Source organism: Peromyscus maniculatus, chromosome 6 (assembly GCF_049852395.1).
Source record: "Peromyscus maniculatus bairdii isolate BWxNUB_F1_BW_parent chromosome 6, HU_Pman_BW_mat_3.1, whole genome shotgun sequence".
NCBI lineage: Eukaryota > Metazoa > Chordata > Mammalia > Rodentia > Cricetidae > Peromyscus > Peromyscus maniculatus.
Window position 1 is genome coordinate 125,402,022 of NC_134857.1, and position 27,806 is coordinate 125,429,827.

The following is a 27,806-nucleotide window of genomic DNA, read 5'->3' on the forward strand; positions in this document are numbered from 1 at the left end:
CACTATCACCATCATCACCACCATCACCACTATCATCACCATCACCACCATCACCACCACCACCACCACCACCACCACCATCACCATTATCACCACCACCATAACCATCACCACCATCATCATCATCATCACCACCACCATCACCACCATCACCACCATCATCATCACCACCACCATCACCACTATCATCATCATCACCATCACCACCATCATCATCACCACCACCATCACCATTATCACCATCATCATCACTGGGGTTTCCCATATCCAGTAAAATTTGAATTTATAAAGACCTAATATTTTTTCTCTGAAAAATGTACAATGAAATGTAAGAATAAGCCAGCAGTGTAGGCCTGTTATCCCAGCTACTGTAGAGGCTGAGGCAGGAAGATTACTAACTCATGACCTACCTAGGCTAGAGAGAGTTCCAAGCCAACCTGGGCAATTTAGTGAAGCTCAGTCTAAAAATGAAAAGTAGAAACTGGAGAGAGAGTTCAGTGTTTAGAAGCCCATCCCGCTCCCAACTGGAGTTTGGGTCTTAGCACCAATATCTCACAGCTCACCTCTGTCTCCAGCTCCAGAGGATCTGCCTCCTTAGGCCTCTGTAGGTACCAATATACACATGCACTAACCGCCCCCCATTCCCCCACCATACACACACACACACACACACACACACACACACACACACACACACACACATTATTAAAAACAAAAATAAATAAGTCTTTAAAGTTAAAAAGTGAGAGGAAAGATTTACAATTAAGGATACAGCCCAGTGGTGGAGTTCTTATCCAGCATGAAGGAGGCCCTAGGTTTTATCCCCAGTGCCAATCAACTAACTAATCAATCAATAAACAAATAAATAAAGGAAGATGAGAACCTTCTTGGCCCCAATGAATCACCCTACTCGGTGACCTTGTGAAGTCCCCCATCTCCTCCTTTGACAGTGACTTGTTTTGCTCCTTGAGGCATTGATAAGAGCGAGGTAATCAGCGCTTAGTGGGGCTCTTGTTCTGGGCCCCTCTTAGAAGCCAGTTCTGTGCTGTAAGAAGCTTAGGCCAAGCATGATGATGCTTTAATCCCAGCTGCTTCTTCTGTGAGGAGTCCAAGGCCAGCCTGGTACATATATGAAGCAAGTTCCAGGTCAGCCAGGGTTACATGCTGAGATTCTGTCTCAAAACAGACAAACAAAAAGAAGCTTAGGCCAAACACAGCATGCAGTGATGAGAAATACAAGAGCAAAGACCACAGAGGACGAATGAGAGGACCTTAGGGAAGTTCTAGCCCAAGCCAGGCTGGAGCTGAAGGAGTTACCTCACAGCTGAACCTCATCAGACAAGGCAACTGTGACAAAAGGCAAATCAGTCAGGCCGGGCAGTGGTGACACACATCTTTAATCCCAGCACTCAGGAGCCAGGCAGATCTCAGTGAGTTTGAGGCCAGCCTGGTCTACAGAGTGAAATCCAGGACAGGCACCAAAACTACACAGAGGAACCCTGTCTGAAAAACGAAAACAACAACAACAAAAAGACAAATCAGTCATTCAAAACCACAGAATTCTGGAAGAGTGTTGTGGAATAACCTTTTTGTACACTGTAAAGATGTGTCAAGGTGCCTTCTGATTGGTCTAATAAAGAGCTGAATGGCCAATAGCTAGGCAGGAAGAGGTTAGGTGGGACTTCTGGGCAGAGAGAGAGAAGAGGAAGAGATGAATCCATGTCGGAGAGAGATGCCAGAGGACACGGAGAGGAAACAGGAGGTACAAGGTGGAAACAAGGTAAAATACCACAAGGCAAAACCTTGATTAATGGAAATAGGTTAATTTAAGTTTTAAAAAGTCAACAGTGCTGCTAGAAGCAACCGTCTCCTTAGAGAAGGCCGTGATAGAAACCTTGGAGGAGTTAGCTGCTAGCCGGACACTCTGCTGAGATATTAAAGTCGAGCTCAGTCTACTTTCCTTTAAACAAATAAGCTTGTTGATTGACAGTGCAGTAATTGAGCATCTGCTAGTTACCAGGTTTGGGGCTAAGGGCTGTGGATACCCAGATAGTGAAAGCCAATTCTCCTGCTGCATGGCGATCTCGGATTCTGGAACTAAGGCCTGCACTTTTATATTGGGGCATGTGGGAGCCGAGAGAGTAAGTGCTTGGGGTTCAGCTGGGAGGAGAGATGTGTACACACTGATACTTCAAGAGCCCCGAGGGTGCTGAGGGACTTGCTGCAGCTGGCAGAGAAAATCAGGAGGATCCATGTAGTTCTGCCATTTGCCAAGTGACTCTGATAAGTGGAGGTAGGTGAATCTGAAAGCAGGCTGAGAACGCAGACCTGAAGAGCAGATGGTGGGAAGGATAATTATAGACATCGTGTTTATCCCAGGAGGGAAAGCAAGAGAAGAGAGCGGTGACATGGTCCTCATGGGGATGGAGCACATTGATTGCAAGCTTTCAATATGACAGCTGAGAGATTAGGTTCATCCCTAGGACTGCCAGGAGGAGAACCGTGACCACTCACCGAAAGCCAAGGAAGGCAGTTCTCCACTTAATAGTCAGAAGGGTTCCGAATGCTTCAGAGCAGCCCAGCAGAAAGAGTGGGCATTGACTCTGTGAAAGCCAAGGGACTGGGCATCCTCCTGCTGAGGAGGTGGGAAAGGGATCCTGTAATCCGTGGAGCTGAGGATTTCTCTTTCCCAAGCATAGGGTCACATGACTCATCCAGAGTTCTCAGGTGTGTGTGTGTGTGTGTGTGTGTGTGTGTGTGTGTGTGTGTGTGTGTGTGTATTTGCCCCAGATGACAGTCTCAGGTGTCCTTCATCAGACACTGACCACTTTCTTTTCAACACAGGATCTATGACCGGCCTGCAATTCACCGAATAGCCTAGGCTGGACACCAAGCCCCAAGGATCTGACTGTCTCTTTCCCCCAACACTGAGATTACAGGTGTGGGCTATCATACCCAGATTTTTATGTGGGTTTTGGAGGTCAAACTCCCATCCCCATGCTTGCACAGCAAATGCTAGCTCCCCAGTACCCCCATCTGCTGAGTTTTGTCAAGACTAAATAGTCTTAGAAGTATGACCGATTAGAAACACACAACAGGGACTAGGAGAATTCTCCATGGCTGATGATAGAGTTCAGCTCTGTCCTCAGAACTTAACCCAGGAGACTGAGCTGGGAGACCAGGGATGTGACCTCACATACCCCTGTCTAATATCTAACAGTTCTCGCCACTTTGAGGGAGTCTGTGATAACTTCAGCTTTCTGGGGGCTCTTTATCATGCTCTTGAGGCCAAGCCAGAGGCTCAGCTCTAGTCAGTGTGAGCATGTAGGCTTCACAAGCATGACAATTTGAGAGGAACTAAAGAAGAGAACTAAGTCCAAGGCAGTCACCTGACATTTCTCTTGAACAGTGCAGCCCTGCCCTGGAACCCTGTGCTCACAAACAGCCCCAGGCCTGGAGAGGTAAGCACAGGCTCACCAGTTTGCAGGGAGCAGATCTCAGAGGTCAAGATGAAGGTTTCCTGGAGACAGACCGTGCAAGGATGGCCCAGGGGAGGGAAGCCTTTCACCTCTCCGGCGCTGACTCGGGGTGGAAGCCAAGGAGCACTGGGGGCCTGGGTCATTGACAGCTCCTTACTCCCTGGGTGCTTTGTGTTTTTCACATCCGTGTCTTCTCACACGCAGTCCCACTATCCAGTGAGCTTCCCCACTTGGTTTCTTCTTCAGCTTTTAGATTTTACCCCCAGATAGAACCTTTCCCAGTTCCCTGGACGGAATCAGGAAGTCTCATGGAGACAATAAACCCTACAGCACAGGAAATGGGTAACTGGTGCCATGCACCCTGAAACCAGAAGCTGAATCTTGTTCCTACTCCCTCTCTCCCTCCCTCCCTCTACCCATCCCTCCCCCCTCTCTCTCCCTCCTTCTCTGCTCTCTCTCTCTCTCTCTCTCTCTCTCTGTTGTTTTTTTTTTGTTGTTGTTGTTGGTTTTTTTGTTTTGTTTTGTTTTTTGAGACATAGTTTCTCTGTGTAATCCTGGCTGTCCTGGATCTCGCTCTGTAGACCAGACTGGCCTCGAACTCCAGAGATCTGCTAGCCTCTGCCTCCTAAGTGCTGGGGTTAAAGGCCTGCACCACCATGCCAGTGATTCTGAACCCCAAGTGCCTCCATGCTCAGGCTACATGGTCTGCTATGGAGCCCTCTCCCTCTGCGCACTGGGGCACACTCGCTTACACTCCTAACTGGGCAGCATTTGTGCCCACACTATCACTGCGGCCCATTTCCCGAAAGCTGGAGTGAAACTGGTCAGAGAAACTGTTCACCTCTAAAGGAGGTGAAACAATGCAAAGTCTAGTTTCCATTTGCTCCTTTTCACAGTGGAGAAGCCAGGGCACCTGAGAAAGGAGTTTGGTTAGCTGGGGCCTGAGCGAACCAGGGCTCTCAAGGGAGGTCGTGACCAAAACTTTTCAAGCCACTGACCCAGCACAAAGCTCTACTGTGGGGAAACTCAATATCAGGGTGTGCCTGGTGCTACGGGAACAAGATACACACAAGCCCAGAGTTATGTGCAAGATAGGCCTGGTAATGGTCATTGACCGGACAGAAGAGCTGGCCAACAGTGTCCTGTAAATAGCTAGCTCCTGCAATCCACTGAAACTGTGGTTTTATTTTCAGGAATTTGATATTGCACACCAGTTTTCAGGAGAAACATAAATAGGGCCCCAGGGAGCCCAGAATGGCAGCGGCTCTGGCTACAGTTGCCCAGGCCTTACAGTAAGTAGGCTTAGAGCGGCTCTACAGAATGTCGAGCCGTGGTTGCGAAGCCCTCCCTCAATGTTCCTGTCCAGTCCAGACACCAGGAGCCTGCAGGTTTCTGATGTGCTTGGTACCATGGGAAGAGCAAGGCCCGCTCGAACATGAACAGCTTGTTGGCTGTTTGGTGCCCATTCTATGGGGAGAAGACAGGAATTACACCAACTCGCCACTCACTCACTAGGATCACACGATGCTGTGCTCGGCACACCAGAGTATGGAAGACAGCAAAGTGCCTGCTGGGGACTTGTATCCAAGGAGATTCAAGCCTCCATACTAGAACTTTTTCTAAGTCTACCAGCTCTAAAAACAGATCCTGTCTTATTCTGGGTAGCTTGTCATAGTCTGTGAGTCTTCTCTGTTGTTGTTGAGACAGGGACTCATAGATCCCAACTGTGCCTGAACTGTAATTGAGGATCACTCTGAACTCCTTCTGCCTCTTCTGTGCTAGGATTGCAGGCATGCACTGCCACACCCCACTTTTGAGGGGACAGGGCTTGAACCTGGGGCTTCATCCATGCTAGACAAGCACTCTATGGACAGAGCTCTCTCCGAAGCACGTCATAGTTTAATTGGCTGGGCTGTTCTTGGTGGTCCATGAAGTGTCGGCATAGCTTGCATTGGTCAAGGTCTCACATGGATGACTAGGGCTTACAGCAGCGGCTTCGCGATACAGGAATCCAGGGAGGAGAGGCTGCTGGAAGATGCAATTGATCCCGTGTGAATGCTCTGTGTGGGGTTGACTTTGCAAAGGATGTATGTCCTAAACTTAAAATAAGGCCCCTTCTTTTTACCCGGGGAGCTGAGATGGACTCACCTCACCCTCTATCCTGAGAGTGACAAACAATGGGGAACCTAGCTCTGATTTCTTTCCAGGTGAGCCACAGGAAGCAGGGACTGGTCCAGGGGACAGTCCCTTCAAGGTCAGGACAGGATGCCATTGATGTTGGTTCTCTGACTCCTAGATGGAAGAGTCCGCACTCTCTTGCTCTCGATCTTTCAAACCTCCCTCCATATATATGTGTGTGTATACACACATACAGAGATATACGGGTATTTAGATACATGTAAATGAGAGCATTTCTGTGACTGTGGCCAGGAGTTCATAACACAAAGAGCACAATGTAACTGCTAATCTTGGCTTCTTGGCCAAAATTCAGGAGAAAAAAAAGTCTTATGATCTACTAATGTTACGGGGGATTTCTTCTCTTTCTTTTTTGGGATAAATTAGTCCTCACTCCAAACATTAGAGACTCCAGTTGCTGGTGCTGAACCACTGCCACAGCCTGTTTATTTAAATGTGTGCCAGGGGACCTGGCTTTTGATTTATGGGAGCATGAAGAGAAAGTACAGTTTCTGGGCCAAGCCTACGGTCACTGTCAGGGGTTAAAAACATTCTTGGGAGTGCTTGTTCATAGACAGACACCTGCAGAGGTTTAGACCAAATGTGCTGATATAATAATAAGGTCCAAGGTTTTAACTTCTGTTATTATTATTGCTATTACAGTGTTTTAAAACAGGGTCTTGCCCTGTAGCCCTAGCTGGCTTGAAATTCATTCTGTAGAGTAGGATGCCCTCAAATTGTGGTGATTCTCCTGCATCAGCTTCCTAAGTCCTGGCACTCCAGTCATGTGCCATGATGACTAGACTTCAGTTATTTTTTTACTTAAAAATATTTTTATATTTATTTATATTATTTGTGTGAATATTTTGCCTGCACGCATGCACACATACCACATTGTATGCCTAGTGCTTGCAGAGGTTGGAAGAGGTTGTCCAATCCTTTGGAACTGGAATTATCGAACATGCAAATCCCCATGTGAGTACTGAGAACCCGAACCCAGGTCCTCTGCAAGAACAATAAGTGCTCTTAACCTTTGAGCCAGCTTTCTAGCCCAAGCCTTCAGTTACTAACGCAACACACAAGGGCTATGGGCCTTTTGCTGCTCTTGCTTGACCATACAAAGGTAGCATTGTGTCTCTGTGCCCTCTCCAACATCCAGTGGCATCAACATCCAGTGGACTGCGGTAGTTATTTTTCTGCTGGAGGAGTAGTTGAAGTTTAAAGAGCTACTGGAACCCCTCTGTTGGCATTCCACATTACTTCAGGCTTTGGAATTCTGAACATGAAAGCCGGACATACACAGTACTCCTAGAGGAACCAGAAGCCATTAAGGGACAGCTTCCTGCCGGACTCTGACCTGTGGCCCAAACACAAGAGCATCAGATATGTAGTGCGCATCCTCTCAGCGTTTGCCGCTGGGTCTGCCTCCAGTGATCACCAGAAGGTCAGTTCCGGTCACCATGAGACAAAGCTCCCTGCCATCCTGAGGCTGCCGTGGGGGCAGATGCAGCAACTATGACACCCTGGCACACGGGAGTGGCATCAGTGCTAACCCGTCCTTCTTCACAGGCAGACAGTTCTCATTCCTGCGGTGACGGGGGATTTTTAAAGGCAACTCCCATGGGTGGCACAGGCCTAACCCCATTTCCAGGGCGTATCTCCCCTAGGTTCCCAGTCCTTCTGAGGGCTGTATTTCCTCTTGTTATTCATTAAAAACAAAATACAAAATGGCTGTTACTACTCAGGACTTGCCTGAGACTCTTACATTTGTAGACTCTGACAATGTTCCTGGGTTTTAAACATTGACATCTTCTAATTATGGAGGTAAACCCTGACCAAAGATGCCTGTTCATTCTTCAACACTTAGCTCTCGTGTGTCACTGGTGGAGGGTCTCTGAAATCCTCTCTCCTTCCAACAGGTACTCTGGCAGGCCGCCACACACTAGAATAATTTATAGACACGACAGTCTTCGCCAAATGTGACATCCTGCAAACCAGCGAACGTGTTTTAATATTTCCTTGCTTGCCAACCATATCTAGTTGGCCCATAGCCTGTCATGTGCTCTCTGTGGATGAAAACCATGAATGAAAACCATGACAAGCATGTCTAGTTGGCCCATAACCCATCATGTGCTTTATATATGAATGAAAGAATCAAGTTTCCACTACATATTTGGATTTTTGTGTGTGTGTGTCCATTCATTCACATCTAAAAGTGCTTTCTTCCCTTTTGAGGATGACTCTCCATAAGCATTCAAAAAAAAAAGAAAGAAAAAGAGAGGAAAGAGTGAAGAAAAAAGAGAGGAAAGAGGAAAGAAGAAAGGAAGGAAGGAAGGAAGGGAGGGAAGGAGGGAGGGAGGGAGGGAGGGAGGGAGGGAGGGAGGGAGGGAGGGAGGGAGGGAGGGAGGAAGGAAGGATGGGAGAGAAAAGCAAAGCCAAATATGTTTGTTAGGATGGCTTGACCTGCAAGCAACAGATGCCTAACCAAACGATAAGGGCTTCACTGTCACACTCAACAGGAGGGTCCCCGGGGCTAGAACTGGGTGACTTAGAAGCTCAAGTCCATTTGAGTGTGCAGGGGTCCGCACTGCTACCCCACCGTTCTCCTGGGGCAGAGAAGAAAGGCATTTCCTCTCCTCAGCTCTTTATTATCAAGGATCTCCTCCAGAGTGTCCCCTCCCTTCAAAGGTTCTCCTTCAGTATCCTTGAGGAGATTAAGTCATGGTGATCTAAGGCAGTACTGATGCAATCCTTAAGGGTGAGGGTGGAGGCAGGGGATTTCCTTCCTGGAAAGGCAGAAGATTCGATCAAAATTGAGGCTTTGCTGGTGAAGCAGGAACTCAAAGACACCAGGCATGGCTGTTTAGTGGGCATCTAGCAGTACCCACCAAGCCAAGTATTTAAATATACCTTTGTCACATCACTTATAGAATGAGGGCCTATGAAACTATTACAAAGACTAAGTTATTTGGGAGATGCAGGAAACGTAAACACCACGTATTCTTTGGAATTATTGATTTGCTGTTGTTCAATGGATGCCCAGTTCCAGAATGTTCACTACCTATGTAATACTGGCTAGTTGTGCATTTGTGTCCGTCTGTCTGTTTGTCTTGTCTGTCTATGTCTCTCTGTCTCTCTGTCTCTGTCTCTCTATTTCTCTCTGTGTCTCTCTCTGTGTGTGTGTGTGTGTGTGTGTGTGTGTGTGTGTGTGTGTGTGTGAGAGAGAGAGAGAGAGAGAGAGAGAGAGAGAGAGAGCACTGAGGGTTTTCTGACATTCTGTCTTTCTAATCATAGGGAATTTGTCTCCGCACGCCTTCCTTTTATAAAGGCAAAATAGCAACAAGAAACCCCAAACATTGCAAAACATTTTAAATGGCCAAGTATCGTCTTAAATGCAAGAGGTCAACTAAAGACATGGGCTACTGTCCAAGAACAAACTAAATTTGGAATATAGGAGGGACCTTTCAGAAAGTCTTTCCCGGGAGCCTGAAATTTAAAGTCCTGTTGTGGCTGAATGTGTTTCCTTTAACTAGCAAGTCTCTGGAATATATAGAACTGTCCTCTATTTGCTGGAGAAGGGTGACATGATTAAAATGAGCCCCAAGAATGCTGAATCAACTTTAGGAAGTGGCGGAAATCTTCCCTGGAGTCAGCCACATTGAAACCAAGGACCTGTATCATGGCCAGCCCCCTGTGGAACTCAAGTGCCTTCCTGTGCTCCAGTTGCCTCTGTCTGGGGCAAGCTCAGATGATAAATCCTCTGAGGTCCACCTTCTCCTCTACTACTGCCTGACTAGCCGGTAACTAAAGTAACTACACAAGCCAGTCCTCCATCGCTCAGGAGTTTCTTAAACACATCTGAAAAATGCGTATCCGTAAAGATAGGACCTGGAGCTGTTTCTTTAAAACTCCTAAAGCAGGCCCCCTAGGTTATCTGAGCAACTCTCCTTCATACCCAGCAGTCTCTTTGGTTACTATAAAAATAGGTAGTTAAATTCAGCTTGTGTTCAGGATGTGCTGTATATCTTTGATTAACTTATCCGGTGTCAGTTGGAAAATGTGACATGGTTTTATAAATGGAGTAGGTGTGCACTTCTCTGCAAAAAATACACAGACTAGAATTGCAGGAGGAAGCAGGGGCGAGGGCATGAGAGGCACAGTGATTTGAAGCAATCTCTACTCTTTCTCGGGTTTATAAGTATTACCATAGCAAAAACTGTTTTTCTAAGCATTGCTTTGTGAAAGGGGTGGTCTAAATTGGGCTTTGCTAAGAATGAACCTGGATTTTAGTTAGCTCTCCCTGCCCTTGGCTCTCCTGGAATGGAGTTACAGGTCGTTGTGAGCTGTTCATTGTGGGTACTGAGAACTGGCTTCCAGGCTTCTGCAAGAACAGTGCACACGTTCAGCCACCGAGCGGTCTTTCCAGCTACTGGCATGGCTTTTTTTTTTTTTTTCCAGAGAATACAAAGGTCAGTGCCGAGATGGCTGTGACAAGTCTGCACATCTAGACCCCTGTGCCTAGTGAGAAGCTGAGCCTTATTCCAAGACCAATGGGACACCACTGGATCCTTTAAGCCGAAGTTGACATGCTCTGATTTATGTTTTAGAGTCACTCAGGTTCTTTTGCAGAGAACTGATCATTGAAGGACAAGAATGGATGTTTTGTTTGTCTATTGTTATAAAACCACACCCAAAACTCCCTACCTTAAAATTGCAACACTAGTTTTCTCAACCCCCTGTGGGTCAGGAATGGTGGGAAGGACTCAGGCAGTTTATGACCGATTCACAGGCAGTCAGTTGACCTGACTTTGGGAGGAGGGTTCCCTTTCTAGATAGTTTACTCATGCACAGTCATGATGCTCACATGTTCCCTGACCTTGCTCCTCCTCAGGTCAACTCATTCTCTGGGACCAGTTCATGGGGCATTGGGCTTCTCAGAGTCTCCTGAGCTCATCTGTAAAAGGAGGGGGGGTCACTCCAGAACTCCACTGTAAGCTGTATTTGTGAGAACGGAGAGAAGCAGTGGGCTGTGTCAGAGGCACACGAAGGGCAGGCGATGTTGTCGAATCCACCTTTGGAAAACACGCTGGCGTGAGCAAAGAGGCCATTCGTTAATTCAGATAAGAGATGGTGGTGGCCGAGGCGTGTATGTCTGCACAGAAGGAAAACGGGTTGATGTAGATGAGTATGATTCCGGGTGGGAACTGTAACACTCGGAAACAACACACATTTGAGGATTTATTAATGGAATTTTATTTTGTAAGGTTCCATAGGTGACTGTTAACCATCACTAGTGAAATTGTTACAAATGCGTGATCTTATTCACAGGACACATACATCATCATGCTTCACATGTGTTTTGACTTAAAGCATCCACTTTGGGGACAATACAGTTTGCGAGGTACAGATTTCAGAGGCATTCTGTGAGGTGAAAGTATGGACCTATATTGTGAGGCCCAGCGACCTCCATGACCCTCATGAACTAAGGGTGTGGGATGGTAAAAAGGGTTCTGGAAACGTCTTTTTAAAGACTTTATGGAAGTGAGTACATTTAATCATAGAAAGATCTGGACAGTTTTGATTTCACATGTCCATGTGCTGTAAGGCAACAGCTTAGGAGGTGTAAGAAAAATGCACCAAAGAGAGTATATGATACATGGCTAGGGCATCCCCGCCTACACACACACACGCACACACACACACACACATGCTTAAAGTTTGGGGCTGGAGAGATGCTGCAGGGTTTAAAAGCCCTAACTGCTCTTGCAGAGGACCAGGTTTTGTCTCAGTGCCCTGCTCACAACTGTCTGGAACTCCAGTTCCAGAGGATCCAACGCCTTCTTTGGCCTCCACATGCACTGCATGCAGGTGATACACATACATGCATGCATACAAAGCACACATACACATAAAACAAAAATACATCTTTTAAAAAAATTCTGAGGCCTGGTGGTGGTGGCACACGCCTTTAATCCCAGCACTCGGGAGGCAGAGCCAGGCGGATCTGTGTGAGTTCGAGGCCAGCCTGGGCTACCAAGTGAGTTCCAGGAAAGGCACAAAGCTACACAGAGAAACCCTGTCTCAAAACCGCCCCTCCCCCCCAAAATCTGAAAGCCATTTTCCCGTTTTCCCACGTGACAGAGTGGTCTAGACACTCTCCCAGCATTGCCCAGTGGATTACTGACAGAGCTAGTGTGATGAAAACAGGACTTCGGAGTCTAGTGTGGGATTCTTTGTGTCCAGTCCCCTGTCGTCGTGCCCAGAACACAGCTCTGCTCTGTCCTGTGCTTGTGCTGGACCCATGCTGATTATTACTCAACAGATTTATCAGCGGTGCCAGAAGCCTAGGAAAAGACATTGTGAACAGATCAAATATGTTCCCACTACTGGAAAAATAACTCTAAAATACACTTTTCTAATTTTGACTCAGTTGCGTCTCTTTGTGGAATGGCCGGAACATAGCATTCATATGAAACAGCATCCCAGGAAGACCACTCTGGGCTGCTGCATGTCTCATAGAATATTTCTTAAATTCATAGAATGCCTAAGACTCTGAGGTCATTCTATAACACTCTGGTCTTAAGTCTACCAGCAACCATCCCAGAATCACTGGGCTGGCCCGGAAAAAGAACCAAGACAGAGAGGTCTTTAGTGTTGTTGGTAATATGTTGTTGTTATGAACATCGCAATGCATGCCGACATATTCAGCTTCCATGCCATGTAAGTAAAGACAATGACTTTTGTTTTCACAATAATTGAACTGAACAAGACCCACTCCAGTCATGGCTGATCTTATATATGGTCTGAATACTGCAATTTGATTCTCAACTATTCTTAGGTTCTTCACTATTTTCTGTATTACTGTATTTATATTTCTGTAGTACTTTGCTGTTGAAATAAGTGGGCACCATTTGCTTTTATTCATCATTGTACTAATTGAGCATTCTTGTGGTCCGTGTCCCATCTTGTCGTCATCACCGTAAGTACTTGGACCAGATGAATGACTTTTCAAAGATCATCTGTTTTTCTTATCAACATTGTTTCTCATTTGAGATACCTTGCACAAATACTGTCTTCCTACACATTTATAAAGGATCCGTACAACAGCACACTCTATGGTCTCTGCACAACAAAGACGTTTGTGGGTTCTCTGGATGCGAGGCAGCATCTCAGGATTCATGCCGAGGAACCAGTAAATCTTGCTTAGGGATTCTGATGTCGTCCAACAGGACTGCCCCACAGAGTCCTAATCCTTCTGTCGTCTTTCACATACTATTATCACACACTGACAAGCTTAACTGCGGATACAACTAGGCCAGGTGGTGTTTAAATCCCAAATACCTTAAAACTCCAGTGCCGGGGGGCAGGCAAAGCTAACAGTTCAGAAGGTACAATTTGAAGTATTTTAGGCAAGATCCTGCCAAAATCAGAGGAAGACCTGTGACCATAGATTTTCCTAGCATTCATCTGGTAAGGTCTAAAACAGATGCCGGGGAGTGTTTCTTTTAGATCCTTATTAAATCATCAATATTAATTCATCTATTTAGAAAACTCCCTTATAGAGTCCCAAGAGCTGTCCCCCTCCCCCACTCCTCCAAGCACTTTCTTATGTCTAAAAATTCAAGTGCTCTCTTCAAGTGCAGACTGAAATATCTCACTATGGATTTGAATGGGAGCCAGAACTGATGGTGAAAGGAAACTTCTCTCTATAAAAGGTTTATTGTCAGCGCTCTCTAAAGATGTAGATTTTTCTAACACAGGCTACTGGCTTTTCTTCACAAACATTAATGCAGCTGTCTCTACCTCTCCTAGCCTCACAGTCAGGCCCTTTCTTTTTGGAATGCTCAGTGTCTAGCCTTTGACCTCTGGATAGCCCACTCTATCTAAAAGCTCCCTCTGCCACCAATATAATGTAAGGAAGGGGGTGGGTTGCCCTGGTCCTTTAGAGATTGGAAAGTACTGAAATTCCTCACATTCTTTTGCATTTGGTAGCGTGTTTACCTAATCGCTGGCTTGTTAGGATTAACACAAGTCTTTGCTTCAAACTCATCTATTAACCAGGGACCCTATAGATCCCAAGATTCCTGCCCACCCCCATACCAGCCAAGAGTAAAATGTTAAAGCAGCTTCCCTAATTTTTAGATATAATATTAAAAAATTACAAAGTTACAAACTCAATGACCTTTTCAAATACACTTCAACCAAGCAGTTATGGCCGAAGGTTATTAAAAGGTTTCCCCATGTCTTCTTATATGACGCCCAGAATCACCCTGGAGCTGGGAACTAAGCTTTCCTTTCAGTTCTTATGAAAATAAATCATTGTTTTAGGTTAACAAATTAAATTTCAGCTTCCTTTTTTATGCTTCGCACAATCCCTGTGTTCAAGACTTCACTCTCCAAACTGATGTCTTATATACCACCATTCTTCCTTTGAAGATGTGTAAAGACAACCACTGTCCAGTTTTCTCTCCTGAGTTATCGGTTATCCAAGTAAGACACCTAGAGTAGTTCGACTCATAGGTCCTCAAAAAAAACCAAACCAAACCAAACAAAACCCTGTTGCAATGACTGACAGGAACAATTTTTCCTGATAACTTAGATGGTTTCTAAAAATACTGAACAGCAAACACTCAGATATTAGGTAAATATTTCTTTATTAAATGATTAATTTCATAAATAAATTCTCTTCACTGATATAAAATTAAAATCATTTACAAATTATTCCAGTATTACATTTCCCCTCCCTCCCCAAAAGCTACATTTTGATAAATAAAAAACATTCAGTCTTAAAACACCTGGTTTCTGTTTGCAATTTAGAGTGCAGGTAGCTGCCTCTCGGACACTCACAGAGTGTCCCCCTCCCCCAGGAAGGGATGAGAGGCCCTTTCATTGACTTCTGTCAGAGGACTAACAAGGCTTTCACGGGCACAACTCATCTTTTTATCTCTATTACAACTGTAGAACCGAGAGGGGGAGAAAGATCTAGAGCAAAAAAATACACTTAGCAAATAATTTACAAACAGAAAACAGAACGTCATCCACACGACACGCTCCAAAATGAAGCATTAACACGTGCTCCAATACTATGAAGCGAAGTATTCCCCAACTGCGGCTGCATTATTGTCCATCCACACCAGCCCCCTTGGCAGTTTTGAAATACCTTAATGCTACTCAATGATGAGCAAGGCATCCCTTCTACAATGAGCCCCTTCACCCCACCACCCCACCCATGTCTCCATGATGCTCACACTCCTCTATCCACCCCACACTAGGAACCAAGGAGGCATTTAGTCCCTGAACTTGTGGATGTCATTGAACAGGCTGTAGAGGCGAAATGATGCCTCGTTGGGGTGTGGGCAGTTGTAGTTACATTTGCAAGACTGAATCATCATAACATTCTTGGAAAACATCTCCCCATCTTCACATCGGAACCGCATCTTCACGGTCCTGGTCTGCAGAGGCATGCAGCAGCGGCCGTCCACACAAGAGCCACAGTATTTGGGCCTGTATTTCTTCACACTGGAGCATCCTGCATAATTCAACCTTACTGGTTCTGGGGACTTCTTGGTCTTGCTGCATTTCTTGCCCTTCTGGAAGAAAGAACAAAGAAAGTCAGGAATGTGATTTGTTGTTGTTTGGGGAGAGATGCATTTAACCACTGTATGAAGCCCAATAGTATTAGGTTTCATAAAGGCAATTTATTTCCAATATATCATGGACTTTTCTCTTTCTGGAATAGAGAGGTTCATATCCCACCCACCCACGTGCTGGGGTCATGGTCAAGTCCCTGAAGAAACTTACTTTCAGGCTGCTGTACACGGGTTGTCCACAAGGACGCACTTCACAGATCCGGGTCTCTTTCACCAGGCGGCACTCTGGGTTGTCATTGGTAACTCGTGTGGAGATGCCAGTTCCGCAGCTCTTGGAGCACTGGGACCATGCCGTTGTCTGAACGATGCATTTCTGGCCATGCAGAGGGTTGTAAAGGACTCGCGGTTCGGTGCCAAAGACTAGAAAAATAACCCAAATGGAACACTCCTCAGAGGCATGCTGACACACACTGGGTTCTGCAAAGTTGCAGACCAAGAATGAATTTCAGTACAAGGTCTTAAGGGCTCGATTCCCACTTACCAGGAAGCCTCTTCAGCGAGCTGCCTTTCCCAACTGCAATTAACTCATTCTTCCTTGTCAACTCCACCTCCGAGGCATCAAATCCAAGGAGGTCATCCTGGTCGTCCAGGGAGTCCTTAATGCTGCTGTCTTCATCACAGACCCACTCCTCACAGCACTGCCCACTGACTTTCACCAGCCGGGGGTTGGGACAGCCCAGATTGGGGAGAGACAGCTCTTGGGGACACAGAGGAATGCAGCCGACAGCGCCATCAATACATGTGCACTGATGTTTACAGTTGGGCTGGAAGCTTTCGCCATTCTGATAGATTCTAGAGTTATATTCACAGGGTCTGCCTTCTGACTGAGCTGTAAAGACAACCAAAAGAGAGAGGAGAAGGTTAAGATTCGCCGCCACAGGCTGAAACTTATACATATTTTCCGCTGTTCAATTCAATGTATGGTAAAGTTCCCTACAATTCCCCCGAGACTCCAGAGCTGAACAATAAGTTAGTCAGGAATCACTTTTCCGTATGCGCTTTTCGTTGGGCCCAGACACACTGAATTGCATTCCAGACTGCTGAAATCATGTGCCTTTCTGCCAAGCTACCATCAACAAAGCGTCACCATACATGGTCTCAAAATTACTAAACTTCTGGACTATGGGGACTATTATTTTTTTTAAAGGGGCCAAACCACAAGCCTCTTACCTCTGCAGATCCCTTTCAGAGCGGTGGAGCTGGCGCCGAAATTGCATTCCAGCCCCTTGGTGTGGTCGCAGGGCTGCGTTCTGCTGCAGTCCTCATTGAGTTGCTTGGCGCAGACCTTACAGCAGCCACAGGCGTCCCGGACCAACCCGACTCCCGGGGCGCACTTGGGCGCCTCCAGAGGGCAGTGGCAGGCGGCGGGGCAGGTGGAGAGTGCCTAGAAGGGGGAGAAGAAACGCGTGAGACTGTTTTGTATTGCTCGGGAGAGGCGCCTATACTGCCCTGAGCATGGGTCTGGCTCTGGGACTCCATCCACCTCGAGTGTCTAGATCGCGTCCAGCCACCCGGGCCACCCCGGCGGCTGCGCCCCAGAAAGAGGCCCCCCGGACACGTCGTCGGGGCTTAAAGCAACAGCTGCCTCCAAACTGTTTAGTCTTAACTTTCGCTTCTGTGGACGATCAGGGCCCAGGGAAAGGGATCGGAGAGGGCGGACCGGGAAGCGGCGATTAAACATGTCCAACTCACCAGCCTAGTCAAGTGGAGAAGGGTGACGGCGACAGCGAGCGCCCTGGCGGTGCTGGAGCTCATTGTGGCGCGCAGAAAGAGCCGGGACGAGCGCAGCGACACAGAAGCCAACAAGGCGGTGAGCAGCGGGATCGGATGCTCCGGGAGCGCGGTGAGGCTAGGGCCGAGGCTGCGGGCGTCCGTCTCTCGAGGTTCTGGCGGAGGAGGCACAGAGGTTGCAAGCGCTTCTCTGAGGCGCTCTCGCTCACGGTCTGCCCCGGCGCCGGGAGCCCGCCCTTTATACCCGCCTGCCTCGGCGCCGCGTGTTGCAGTGACGTCGGCTCTGTCTGCGCGTTCCAGAATTCTCAAACATCTCAGGAATGTTGGTTGGCGCGGGCTGCTGCCAAGCACCTCCCCTGGCTCCATTGCACCTTCCCCCCCCTACCCCCCTTCTCAGATCTATCAAAGAAAAAAAAGTTCGTTTTTTCCACTTTAAATAACGACATTCATTGGGGAGGGTGGGATGCTTGGGGCGCGAGGGTGATGATTTTGGTCGAAGAGTATATGAGGGGGCGTGGTGTGTGTGTTGGTGGGAGCACTTCAGATCATTGGGAGGGTGGGAGGACCTGAGAGGGAGGAACAAAAGTGGTTTTGTTTGAAGATGCCCAGTGGACCCGGACCCGGCATCTGCCGAAGCCCTCACCCGGGAACGCAGGGAGCTGTTTGCTTGTTTACAACCAAGGTGAGAGTCAAGTTATCTACTCTGAGTCCAAAGGGGAGGGGGAGCTGGGTCTCTGAGCCAGGAATCTATTTGTGGACTTCAAAGAGGCATGCTCGGATCAAGTCCCAAAGCTGTGGCATGATGTTTATTAGCCAAGAGAAGTGTATTGCAAATTAATACTCAGAGTGGCATTTATGAATGAGAGGGTGGGGGGAGCTTCCCTCTTCGCCTGGCAAATTTCCAGCCAGAGGTCTTCCCTCATCCCTCCCCCTCTTTTTTTGGTATGTTGTACTTGTTTGTTTTTGGAGGTTCCCATTTTTAGTTCCAGCCCACTGCCTGCGATGGAAATCCAAGAGGAAACGAGTGCAGGGAGTTCTCCCGGAGCTTGCTTGACTTGCACTTCCTCACGGATGCGGGAGGCCGGGTAAGCCCTCCTGGCCTCTCTCCCCGACTGGTGGCGGTGGAAACTGAGCAGCCAAACCAGAAGCGGAGGAGACGACCGTGGAGTGATTTGTCCCGAAATCATCAGGTGCAAAAGCTGCCAGGACAAAACAGAGTCCAAAAGGACCATTGTGCCCTTTGGATAGCTGGAAAAAGACGTGTGTGTGTGCGCGCGTGTGTGTGCGTGTGTGCGTGCGTGCGTGTGTGTGTGTGTGTGTGTGTGTTCACATGTGTCTCTGTGTGCATGTGTATGTGTTCGAGTGTGTGTGTGTGTGTGTGTGTGTGTGTGTGTGTGTGTAACTCCTTTGCTTTGGATCACTTGGAAGGCTTCCTTTTCAAAAAGTGAAGTGCAATGGCTCTCTTTCTCTCTCTCAGTTCAAAGAAATGAGGGATTTAGAGGACAACATTCTGTAATAAATTAAATCAGATTTTAAGATCTTATTAGACACACCTGAAGACCCCCTCATTAAGACCCTCTCCAGGATTACTAGTGCCATCCATAAACTTCCAAAGCTTCATAAGCTGTCTTCTTATGTAATATTAATAAGAAATGATACTAGATTCCTCACTCCCCTTAATGCTCTGGGATAGCTTCTCTTCATTTTCAATATATAAGGCCTGTCTGCCTTCAAAACCTAGCAGTGTTGCTTAAGAGCGCTGTCAGTGCGGACTTTTCTATGAATGACTCCAGTGAGCACAATGAGAAGCTATTGGGTGAAGACAGCTGTTACAGGAAAGAGCTAAGTTCATTCATTCAAAAGTATTTGCTAGGGGCAGTAGGACCTCTAAGGCTTTCTGGGTGTGGGGACTTTCAAAGACAAAGGGTTGTCAGGTGTTATGCAAATGAAGAAAGCAAAGCCGGGCCCTGTCCCCTAGGCCAGCCTATTTCGTCTGCTAGAGAACAGTTCCTCCTGCCTTAATGGTTCATTGTTTCCATCTTAGGGAAGTGGCCGGGAGGGGAGGGGTGGAGGGTGGAGAAGGCACAGAAGAGGGTGGAAGGAGGTGATGGAGAAAGCGAATGGAGACGAGAGTTCCTGGCTTCTGGTGTGGCGTCTTTTCTATTTGACTTCATGGTTGTAAGTATTTCCAGATGGTGAATCAGACACCAGACGTAACAATATTTCCATATTTGGGTATAGCAGTAGCTTGCGTTTTTAACATTTTTCTGCCTCTGTTATCCAACCACAAGGCATTCTTGACAGCTTCAAATGTTGTTAAATATAGACTTAACTTCTGTTCCCAGAGCAGGAAATTCTTTGGAATTCCTTGTTTTTCACGCAATCTGTCTATCATGATTTAAAATAAAGTTACAGTGGGTGATCCAACTGGCCCGAATATACTGTGTTCCTTTGCTGGGGGAGGAGGAGCAGCCTAGAGGTCCAGTGTACAGCACAGCGTCCAAACAGACACGCCATTCCATAGATGCCTTTAAAAATCAGATTAAAGTTTTCTAACAAGGATGTGTGGGGTTTTGTTTCTGGTCTCCAACCAGGCAATCTCAAAGAACGGGGTTGTCCCAGAGGAGAACCAGGACATTACCATCAACTGCCCATTTAAAGCCGCGAGTGTGTGGTGGGAAGAGGTGGGAAGCTGGAGTCCAAGAGGCCAGGAGGTGCCAGAGGAGGAAAGGCTGCTGTAACCTATGAGCACAGCCTTTGCAGACAGCATGCCCTGCTTCGCCTGCTGGTAACCAAGAGGAACGGTGGCTTCTTAAGTCCTTGCCTAGGATGGTGCAGAAACCCCAGACTGGTCCAGAAACCCCAGACGTCCTGTCGCCTTCTCACCTCCTCTGCTGAGAGCTACAGATCTTTCGTTGACAGACACGGAGGGAAATGTGCAAATGGTGTGGGTAAGTGTTGCTTCGGGTGTGCTCATTTGCATGGCTCTATCCCCTACCGTCCCTCCACCAGCCGACGTGTTTCTTTGAGCCGCAAGCCACTGAGAAAGGACTGCTTGTCCTCTGCGGCTCCTGGCTCTGGCTGAGAGGTGGAGAGTCTCGCTTGTGACTGCCAGGGAAGTTTAGATTACCCCAAGAAGGTTTCACTGTCTGGCAGCAATTGAGACTGATCATAATCCCAAACCTGTCCACTCCAGCTTCCTAGTTTAGTGGGTCTCAGACCAGCATCACGCCGAGGGTTGGTTAAGTCTGATTGCTAGGCCCCACTCCAGAGTTTGTCCTCGGCTGCATTTTAACAAGGCTCTAGGTGATGCTGCTGGTCCCACTACCCTGGATCACAGGAGTGCCCCCTCCTCCTTTTCCTCCCTCTGTCTCCTCTTTCCTCCCTCCCCTTCCCTCCCTCCCTCCCTTTCTTTTTCTATCTCAGTCTCTTCCCTCACCCTAATACCTTTTTTCCGCCCCCATTTCCCCACTTTCGCTTGTGTGTGTCCATAATCAGATAAAGGGTTGCTCACGACCTCACTTTTTTAGCCCCGTTTACAATGTCTTCAAGAAGCTTTAAGGTGGCACCCTTTAAGGTCACCCTACATTTTTTGCACCTCTCTTCCCTCCCCCACCCTCATAACTTGGCATGGGCGGGGGTGGCTGAGATTATGGTGACAGACATGCGGGTCGGGAGGGCACGAGGGCACCGGGCCTTGGCCACCGGGATGGGCCCTGCCGCCGCCGCCCCCTGTGGGCCGCTGGCCCGAGATCCGCACTCCCGCGGTGGCCGCGACTCGAGGTTTCCGGCGACGCGCAGCACAGGACGTTTCCAGCCTCGGCCCATATTTGGTGAAAGTCTTTCGAGACTCCGTCATCCGGCTCCGAGGGGGCGGCGGTCCTGGGAGCTTGCCCGGCGACCGCGCAGCCGCCGCGGCGTTCCTGAAAAGTGCATCCCGGCCGCCCACGCCCGGGTTCCCCCCGTCGCAAGGGACCCCAAGGCTGGCGGAGCCCGGAGTCCGCAGCACCTCAATCCCCGGCCCCCTGCGCGGGAGAGCAGAAACCAGGCCTGCGCTGTGGGAGAGGCTGGTGGCACAGGGAGCTGCAAGGATTATGTCACTTTTCCCGTCCACCCCGCTGTTGACTCGTTCTCCCTACGGGGCAGCAAGTGGCCTCTCCGTGCCAGACATCGAGGGTACGCCCAGGAACTGGGGGCTGGGGACTTTGTGTAGGAAGGTGGCCTTTGCTGAGACAGGAAGAAACCAGAGGGGTGGGGTGACCGGGGGTTGTCTGGGGGTGGGGGTGAAATCCAGAAGGGTCTGGACTTCAAAGGGGACACAAGCTGGAGCTCACTGTTTCTGAGTGCCCTACAATTTTCCGCCTGCCTGCTCTCTCTCTCCTTCCATTCCCTTCCTTCTTTCCTTCCTTCCTTCTTTCTTTCTGCTCCTCCACCCCCACTTCAAGACAGGGTTTCTCTGTGTAGCTCTGGCTGTCCTGGAACTCTGGCTTCAAACTCACAGAGATCCGCCTGCCTCTGCCCCTGCCCTGAATGCTGGGATTAAAGGTGAGCGCCACCGCCTGCCTTTTTTCTTGCTTTAGCTGCACACCAGCAAAGGAGGCCTGAAAGAGTAAGACCCCTACAATCCTTTCAGGGCCCCGCCCCCGGGTAGCCCCTCCTGAGAATGGCTGTGCCCCGGGGCTTACTCCATTCCACACACCATTTGCAAGTTCTGCAGTGTGGTCGCTCCTTAACCACCAATGCGCATGGTCTTGCTAACATCATTTTGTACCTGAATGAAGAAACAGAACTCCAGAAGCCCAGTGACTAGCCACAGGCCACTCACGTAGCAGGCTGCACCAGGGCATCTTGGTCCAAATCGCTCTTGCACTTAACCATAGGCCTGCCTGGAGTGCCTGCTCTTGGTTCCTTGGCTCAGACATTCAGGTCTGTCCTATCTCCTGGAAGGTTCCCTGTAATCCTATCACTACATAGCCAGACAGTCTAGGAAAAAGACATCAGATAGAAGAATAGTTAATAAGCTAACTGAAGCTGCTGACTCTATTAGCCTTGAGGATGGCAAGGGATTGGGGGAAGGTGTTTTATTTTAACAAAGTCTCAATAGAAGTAAGTTACAGGGTTTTTTGTTTTTTTGTTTTTGTTTTTGTTTTTGGTTTTTTTTTTTTTTTTTTTTTTTTTTTTTAGGAACTATGATAAGCTGATAGGGAGGATATCTAAGGCTGGACACCTTGCAAACCACATTGACTAAGCAGTCCCTACCTGTGGAGGAAGGCCTGGCCTGGGTGGGGTGAACTGAGTTTATAACTGAGTTAAAATTTCAGTACCACTTCCTTGCTAGTTCATCAATTTGCTTTTAGCTATTTTCTCCCCTATATTGTGAGTAAAAACATACCTATATATCAAAGGACCGACCCTTTATTTTCTGGATGCCAGATTTATTTAGTTCATGAAATGCCTAGGCACCAGTGACATACAAACCAAGGCTTTTAACACCGAACTTCCCCTGGGGGGTGCTTGGGTCTGATGAAGATGCAGGCATGTGGACTTAGGGCTGAACTTGCTAATGTGGAGCTGAGAGGTCAAGTAAGTGTCTGCTGACAGGGAAGCACATCTGGGAAAAGGGCAGCAGAGCCTTGACCAACTATAAGGACAGTGTGGCTGAACCACAGGGTTTCTTTAGCATACTGGCCAGAGATCAGGGGTACTTGGCTGTCAAGCATCAGGACTTTGCCTAAATGTTGGTAGAGTTGTGGAGTCTGCCTTGCTTTTTGTCTCTATAAGGATGATCCCAGTCCAGGGGACACATTCAAATTGCTGCAGGACTGCTAGGTCACAGAATAGCATGCCTGAGGATGAGTACTGGTTGATGCTTGTCCTTAGTATTGGGGGCTGTTGGGTATGGATAAATGAAAAAGTAGGCATGTGTTCTCATATAAAAGAGATGCCAGAGATCAGATGTACTTGTGAAGTCTTCAACATTTTAAAACATTGACAATCAGTTATAAGGTTGAAACACCATTTGCCTGATTCTAGACACCTCACAGTTGCTGGTTGCAATGGTCAGGCTGCAGACTTCAAAGGACTTGTCCTCTCAGGTACTCTGTAGCTCCCAGCTACCTGTGTCGCCTCCAAGAAGAGTGCCCACTGCCCATTTCATTGCCAAATGAACTTGACTTTACTTAATGATCAGAAGTGATGTGACCCAGAAACTCAAGTGTTTGCTACCCAAGCATGAGGCCCTGAGTTCAGATCACCAGAAAAAGCTGGGTGTGGGGGACTGGAGAACTGGTTCAGCAGTTAAGAGAAGTTGTTACTCTTGCAGCAGCCAGGAGTTCAGTTCTTAGCACCCACATGACGGCTCACAATCATCTATAATTCCAGTTCCAAAAGATCCCCTCTTCTGAACTCTGTTAACACCAGGCACACACATGGTGTGCATACATACATTCAGGCAAAATATACAAACAAAATAAATCTTTTTTTATTTATTAAAAAAAAAAAAGCTGGACCTAGTAATCTGAGCCCTGAGGAGGTGGTGATGGGCAGGTCTCCAGAGTTCCTTGGTCAACCAGCCTAGCAAAATCAGTAGGCTTCAGGTTTAGTGAGAGACCCTGACTCAAAAAAGAAAGTTGGAGTGAGCCTTTTAGACCCTTGTTCTTGGAATGCAGAGGCAATCGGATCTCTTTGAGTCTAGGGCCAGTCTAGTCTACAGGGCAAGTTCCAGGCCAACCAGGGCTACACAATAAAGACTTAGTCAATAATAATAATAATAATAATAATAATAATAATAATAATAAACCAGGGCTACACAATAAGACTTAGTCAATAATAATAATAATTAACCAGGGATACACAATAAGACTTAGTCGATGATGATGATGATGATGATGATGTGGAGAGTGATTAAGGAAGATGCCTAATATCAACCTCTGGCTTCCACAGGCAGGTATACACACACATCAGAGCTGCCACTCAACTCTTGGTTGTAGAAGTTTATGACCTCTCAGTAAAATGGAAAAACTGGCATTTTCTTATGTTTTTTTTTAATCCCTCTCCAAATACCACTCTGTCTTCCTCTTTGCTCTCCCCTGAGTCAGTGCTGTGAGAAGCTGGCACTGTCTTGGCGGTATGACAGGAAACACTTCTCTTAGGCACCCGTATCCAATGGGAACCACATCTGTTTATTTCCTCCCCCTGGCGCAGGGCCACAGGAAGCCCTGCAGTTCTGTCTGAATCCCTTACCTGACAGAACTGCTTGTCTTGTGCTAACACAGAAACATTTCACTGGAAAGAACTGAAAGGCACCTCCCACCCCACCCTGCAATCTATCTTCAGGAGATGATTGAGCAATTTGAAATATAGTAATTATAAGTCACTATCAAATGGGCTAGCTCCAGATTTCAGGGAATCAAGAATTCAGCCTCCACCTCCTGTGTTTTATTTCTGGAAGTACTTTTCTCTTAATTACCTACTTTAAAACACACACACACACACACACACACACACACACACACACACACACACACATCATTAAGGATTCAGAAAGGATTTAATTTGGGCACAGTTGATGAGCACACAGATAGAGCATACAGACAGATTGAAGCTTTTTATTTGTGCCAGCTTCTTACAGGGCACGAGGATTAAGTACGAGGGAGGTTCTGACATTGGGCTGATTGTGTGAAGGAAGACATAAGATTGTGCATTAATACTCGGCCTGATGCTTGGCACACAGAAAGTGCTTAATTCATAATAAATTAATTAATTAATAAAATAAAAATAAAGCTCTCTTGCTAAGCACTATCATGATCTTAACTTTTATGATAATTAGCATCAAATGAGCTCGTCTTATTCTAGAAAGTATTTTCTAGTCTGTAGAGTAGATGAACTCAGGCTATGTATGCATGTGTATGGTATATTGACAATATGATTACAAAGACCCATCTAGCCTAGTATCCAGACCTGCACTGGGTACCAGAGACCATCCCATACAGCACTCAAATGGCCTTGCCTGCCACAGCATTGCCATCTTGCCTGTAGCCCTCATGATGGTGAGCAGCATAAGATTTGTCTTGGTTTCTTTGACAATAAAATAAAAGGGTTGGACTAGTTACAGAGTCAGAGAAGTGTCTCCAAAGGACCAGCTAAGTCAAACAAAGAAACAAACAAACAAACAAACAAACAAAGTGCTGTGTCTGGGGGTCAGACCTGGCTGCCCCTTGGCCTCAGCAATGGGGCCAGTTGGAAGCCTCTGTGGAGTCCATCCTTTACATGAGAATATGTGCATTCAGCTGAACTTTATACACAGCCTGTGGTGTATTTTATTAAAAGATGATACAAGGAGGCTTCACTAGAAGTTTGTAACTAGAGCACCCATGTGGTAATATTTTATTTATGATGAAATGTGATATTCTATTTGTATGTTAATAAATAAAGTTGCCTGGAGATCAGAGGTCAAATAGCCATTAAACAGAAATCCAGTGGTGGTAGCACACACCCTTAATCCGATCACATGGCAGGCAGAGTCGCTGTGTGGTCAAGGCACAGCCAAGCTTGGTGACACGAGCCTTTAATCCCAGTACCAACCATAGAGACCTGGAGGTCTGTATAGACAGACAGTGATGAAGAAGTCATGTGGCTGGGCTTAGAGCCAATGAGAAGGCAGAACAGAAAGGCAATAAAAACACAGGTCAGGCAGGAAGAAGTTCTCTCTGTGGAAGCTACTGCTGGTGGTAAGCTAAAGCTAGTCATGGCTATTGCTCTGATCTCTTTGGCTATTTCCTCTGTAGTTGGCTCTGTGTTTCTGATTTACTAAGACTGTTTAGAATTTCGGCTACACACCCATACAAGGCAAGGCTCTTAGTAGAGCAGAGTGTCTGTTTCCACAGGTCATTGCGTTCAAGGACAGCATGGTACACATGTACCCCTGTGAAATCCACCTTCCAATTCAAAACTCTGTTTTCAGTAACTGTGGACCCCCAGTTTCTATGAGATGAGAATCTGGCAATTAGCGAGTTAATAAAAATTATTCTCTTTAGGGCTCCTGCCTGACTTTGTTCTCATTTCCTCTAAAGAGGAAAGGGGAGGGAGGGAGGAAGAGAGAGGTGAGAGCAGAAATGCTGCTCAGAGATTGAGAGAGAATGCTGTTATAATAACTTAGTCATCTCCACTGATTTTGTTGCCTGAGGCAGTCAAAGCTGCCACCGCCCACGACCTGTGGCCACCTTCACAACAGTTACTAGGCACAGAACTCTCCAGGCACCAGGCAAGCACACCCAGTGTGTGCTTTCGCAAGCTGTCCCTGAGCCTTGGGTAGGTGATGGTGCCCTAAGTTATGGCAAGCTGAAAGCAGCTTGATGCTAGTATGAGCTATTTCTTTGGTTGGGTTTCAGCTTGAAAAACAAAATAAAACTGTTTTCACATCATTGATTCTGTGTGTGTGTGTGTGTGTGTGTGTGTCAGGGTACTCGCTTGCGTGGGTGGGGGTGGGGGTGGGGGTCTGGGGGTGTTTCTGAGACAGGGTTTTTCTGTGTAGTTTTGGTGCCTGTTCTGAAACTTGCTCTGTAGACCATGCTGGCCTTGAACTCACAGAGATCCACCTAGCTCTGCCTCCCAAGTGCTGGGTTTATAGGTTGCCCGGTAACATCATTGATTCTTACAGAACAACAACAACAAAAATTGTATGTGTTCAATGCTTAAAATCTCTGAGGCTCTGGGAAATCTGAAGAATTACAAAGTATAACAAAGTACTAGGGTGCTGCAGACCAAGGATGAACAGTTCAGTTCGATCTAATAAACGTGACACATGAGATTGGCATTATCAATGTCTGACCTTTGGCTCAATGGCTTCCAAAGCCCAGGGAGATACATGTGATCCCAAAGGGAACACTGGACCTGAGGAGATGACTGGTGGGTAAAGACATCTGCCTCCGAGCTGACAAACTGTGTTCAATCCTGGGAGCCCATCCAGAAAGTCAGGTGAGGTGGTCCATATCTGTGACCCCAGTACTCCCATCTTGAGTTGGGAAGCAGAGAGGAGAATTGATGTGAGGCTCAAAGGCTAGCTAGCCTGGTGTCCAAAGTATAGCAGAAATAGCCAGAGACCAGAGACTCTGCCTTAACAAGGTAGAAGATGATAACCTGAAAATTGTCCTCTGACCCCTGGGAATCTAGATGCTGTGACATGATTGTCCCCACTCACAAACGCATACACCCGCACATAAACTCACATATACATACACCTACACATACACTCATTACACCCATACATACACTTCATATACACTTTTAAACTCATACATACATTCACATACACAAGCACATACATACATACATACATACATACATACATACATACATACATACATAATTGAGATTACCACCATGGTGTGGGTCCATACTTCAGGAACAGTGTGGCCAGGCTGCTGTGGGAACGCAGCTAGATGAGGTTTACCTCTGAAGACACTCGTTAAAAATGAAAGTACTTGTTTGTGTGTGTGTGTGTATTGTGACAGATGAAAAGAGTCTGGCATAGTTCCTCCCACCACACATGCTCTGTGTGAAGCCCGTGGCTGCAGAGAACATACGCATTCCACCATTTCACGGGAGATTAGCAAGCATCTGGAGGGGGAAATCCTGCAGCAGGGGGTAGGGCGTGAGCTCACAGAGGGCATGGACTCCAGACTGAGCTGTGTGCTGCCGAGCTTTGGATGACGAGAGCCCCTTCTCCCTGAGGAGGAAAGAAAAGTGACATTTACTGGGCGTCTTCCATGGG

The 27,806-nt window shown here is 47.2% G+C and overlaps 2 protein-coding genes and 1 long non-coding RNA gene across 8 annotated transcripts in view; 2 read left to right on the top strand and 1 right to left on the bottom strand.

The window, feature by feature from the left end:
- Nucleotides 1–6,817: 6,817 nt before the first annotated feature.
- On the top strand, nucleotides 6,818–7,822 carry LOC143274013 (uncharacterized). Its single transcript, XR_013052417.1, has 2 exons — nucleotides 6,818–7,098; nucleotides 7,574–7,822. It is a non-coding gene; the product is annotated as an uncharacterized LOC143274013 (long non-coding RNA).
- Nucleotides 7,823–14,291: 6,469 nt separating this feature from the next.
- Ccn1 (cellular communication network factor 1) lies at nucleotides 14,292–17,259 on the bottom strand. Its single transcript, XM_006984741.4, has 5 exons — nucleotides 16,997–17,259; nucleotides 16,475–16,688; nucleotides 15,786–16,133; nucleotides 15,456–15,664; nucleotides 14,292–15,244 (listed from the first exon to the last, which is right to left on the bottom strand). Exons 1-5 carry the CDS (start codon nucleotides 17,057–17,059, stop codon nucleotides 14,942–14,944), a joined length of 1,137 nt encoding a protein of 378 aa, XP_006984803.1. The 5' UTR covers nucleotides 17,060–17,259; the 3' UTR covers nucleotides 14,292–14,941.
- Nucleotides 17,260–17,568: 309 nt separating this feature from the next.
- Nucleotides 17,569–27,806, top strand: part of LOC107402187 (uncharacterized) — a 50,424-nt gene continuing 40,186 nt past the window's right edge. For 2 of the 6 annotated variants that reach the window (XR_013052418.1, XM_076575116.1), the window contains exon 1: nucleotides 17,569–21,211. Coding sequence is in view for 4 of the 6 variants with exons in the window: in XM_076575116.1 (XP_076431231.1) it covers nucleotides 20,577–21,211 (635 nt within the window). In the remaining 2 variants the exon portion in view is untranslated. Of the gene's footprint in view, nucleotides 21,212–22,219; nucleotides 26,070–27,806 lie in introns of those variants that run through there. The other 4 variants (XM_076575115.1, XM_076575114.1, XM_076575113.1 and 1 more) reach the window with 4 other exon arrangements.

Excerpts from the sequence above, each read along its gene's own strand:
- Ccn1 (XM_006984741.4), bottom strand. The coding sequence starts at position 17,059 with ATGAGCTCCAGCACCGCCAGGGCGCTCGCTGTCGCCGTCACCCTTCTC. Across the intron at positions 16,134-16,474 it reads TCTGAAAGGGATCTGCAGAG|CTCAGTCAGAAGGCAGACCC; the intron begins GTAAGAGGCTTG and ends TTGTCTTTACAG. Across the intron at positions 15,245-15,455 it reads CCGTGTACAGCAGCCTGAAA|AAGGGCAAGAAATGCAGCAA; the intron begins GTAAGTTTCTTC and ends TCTTTCTTCCAG.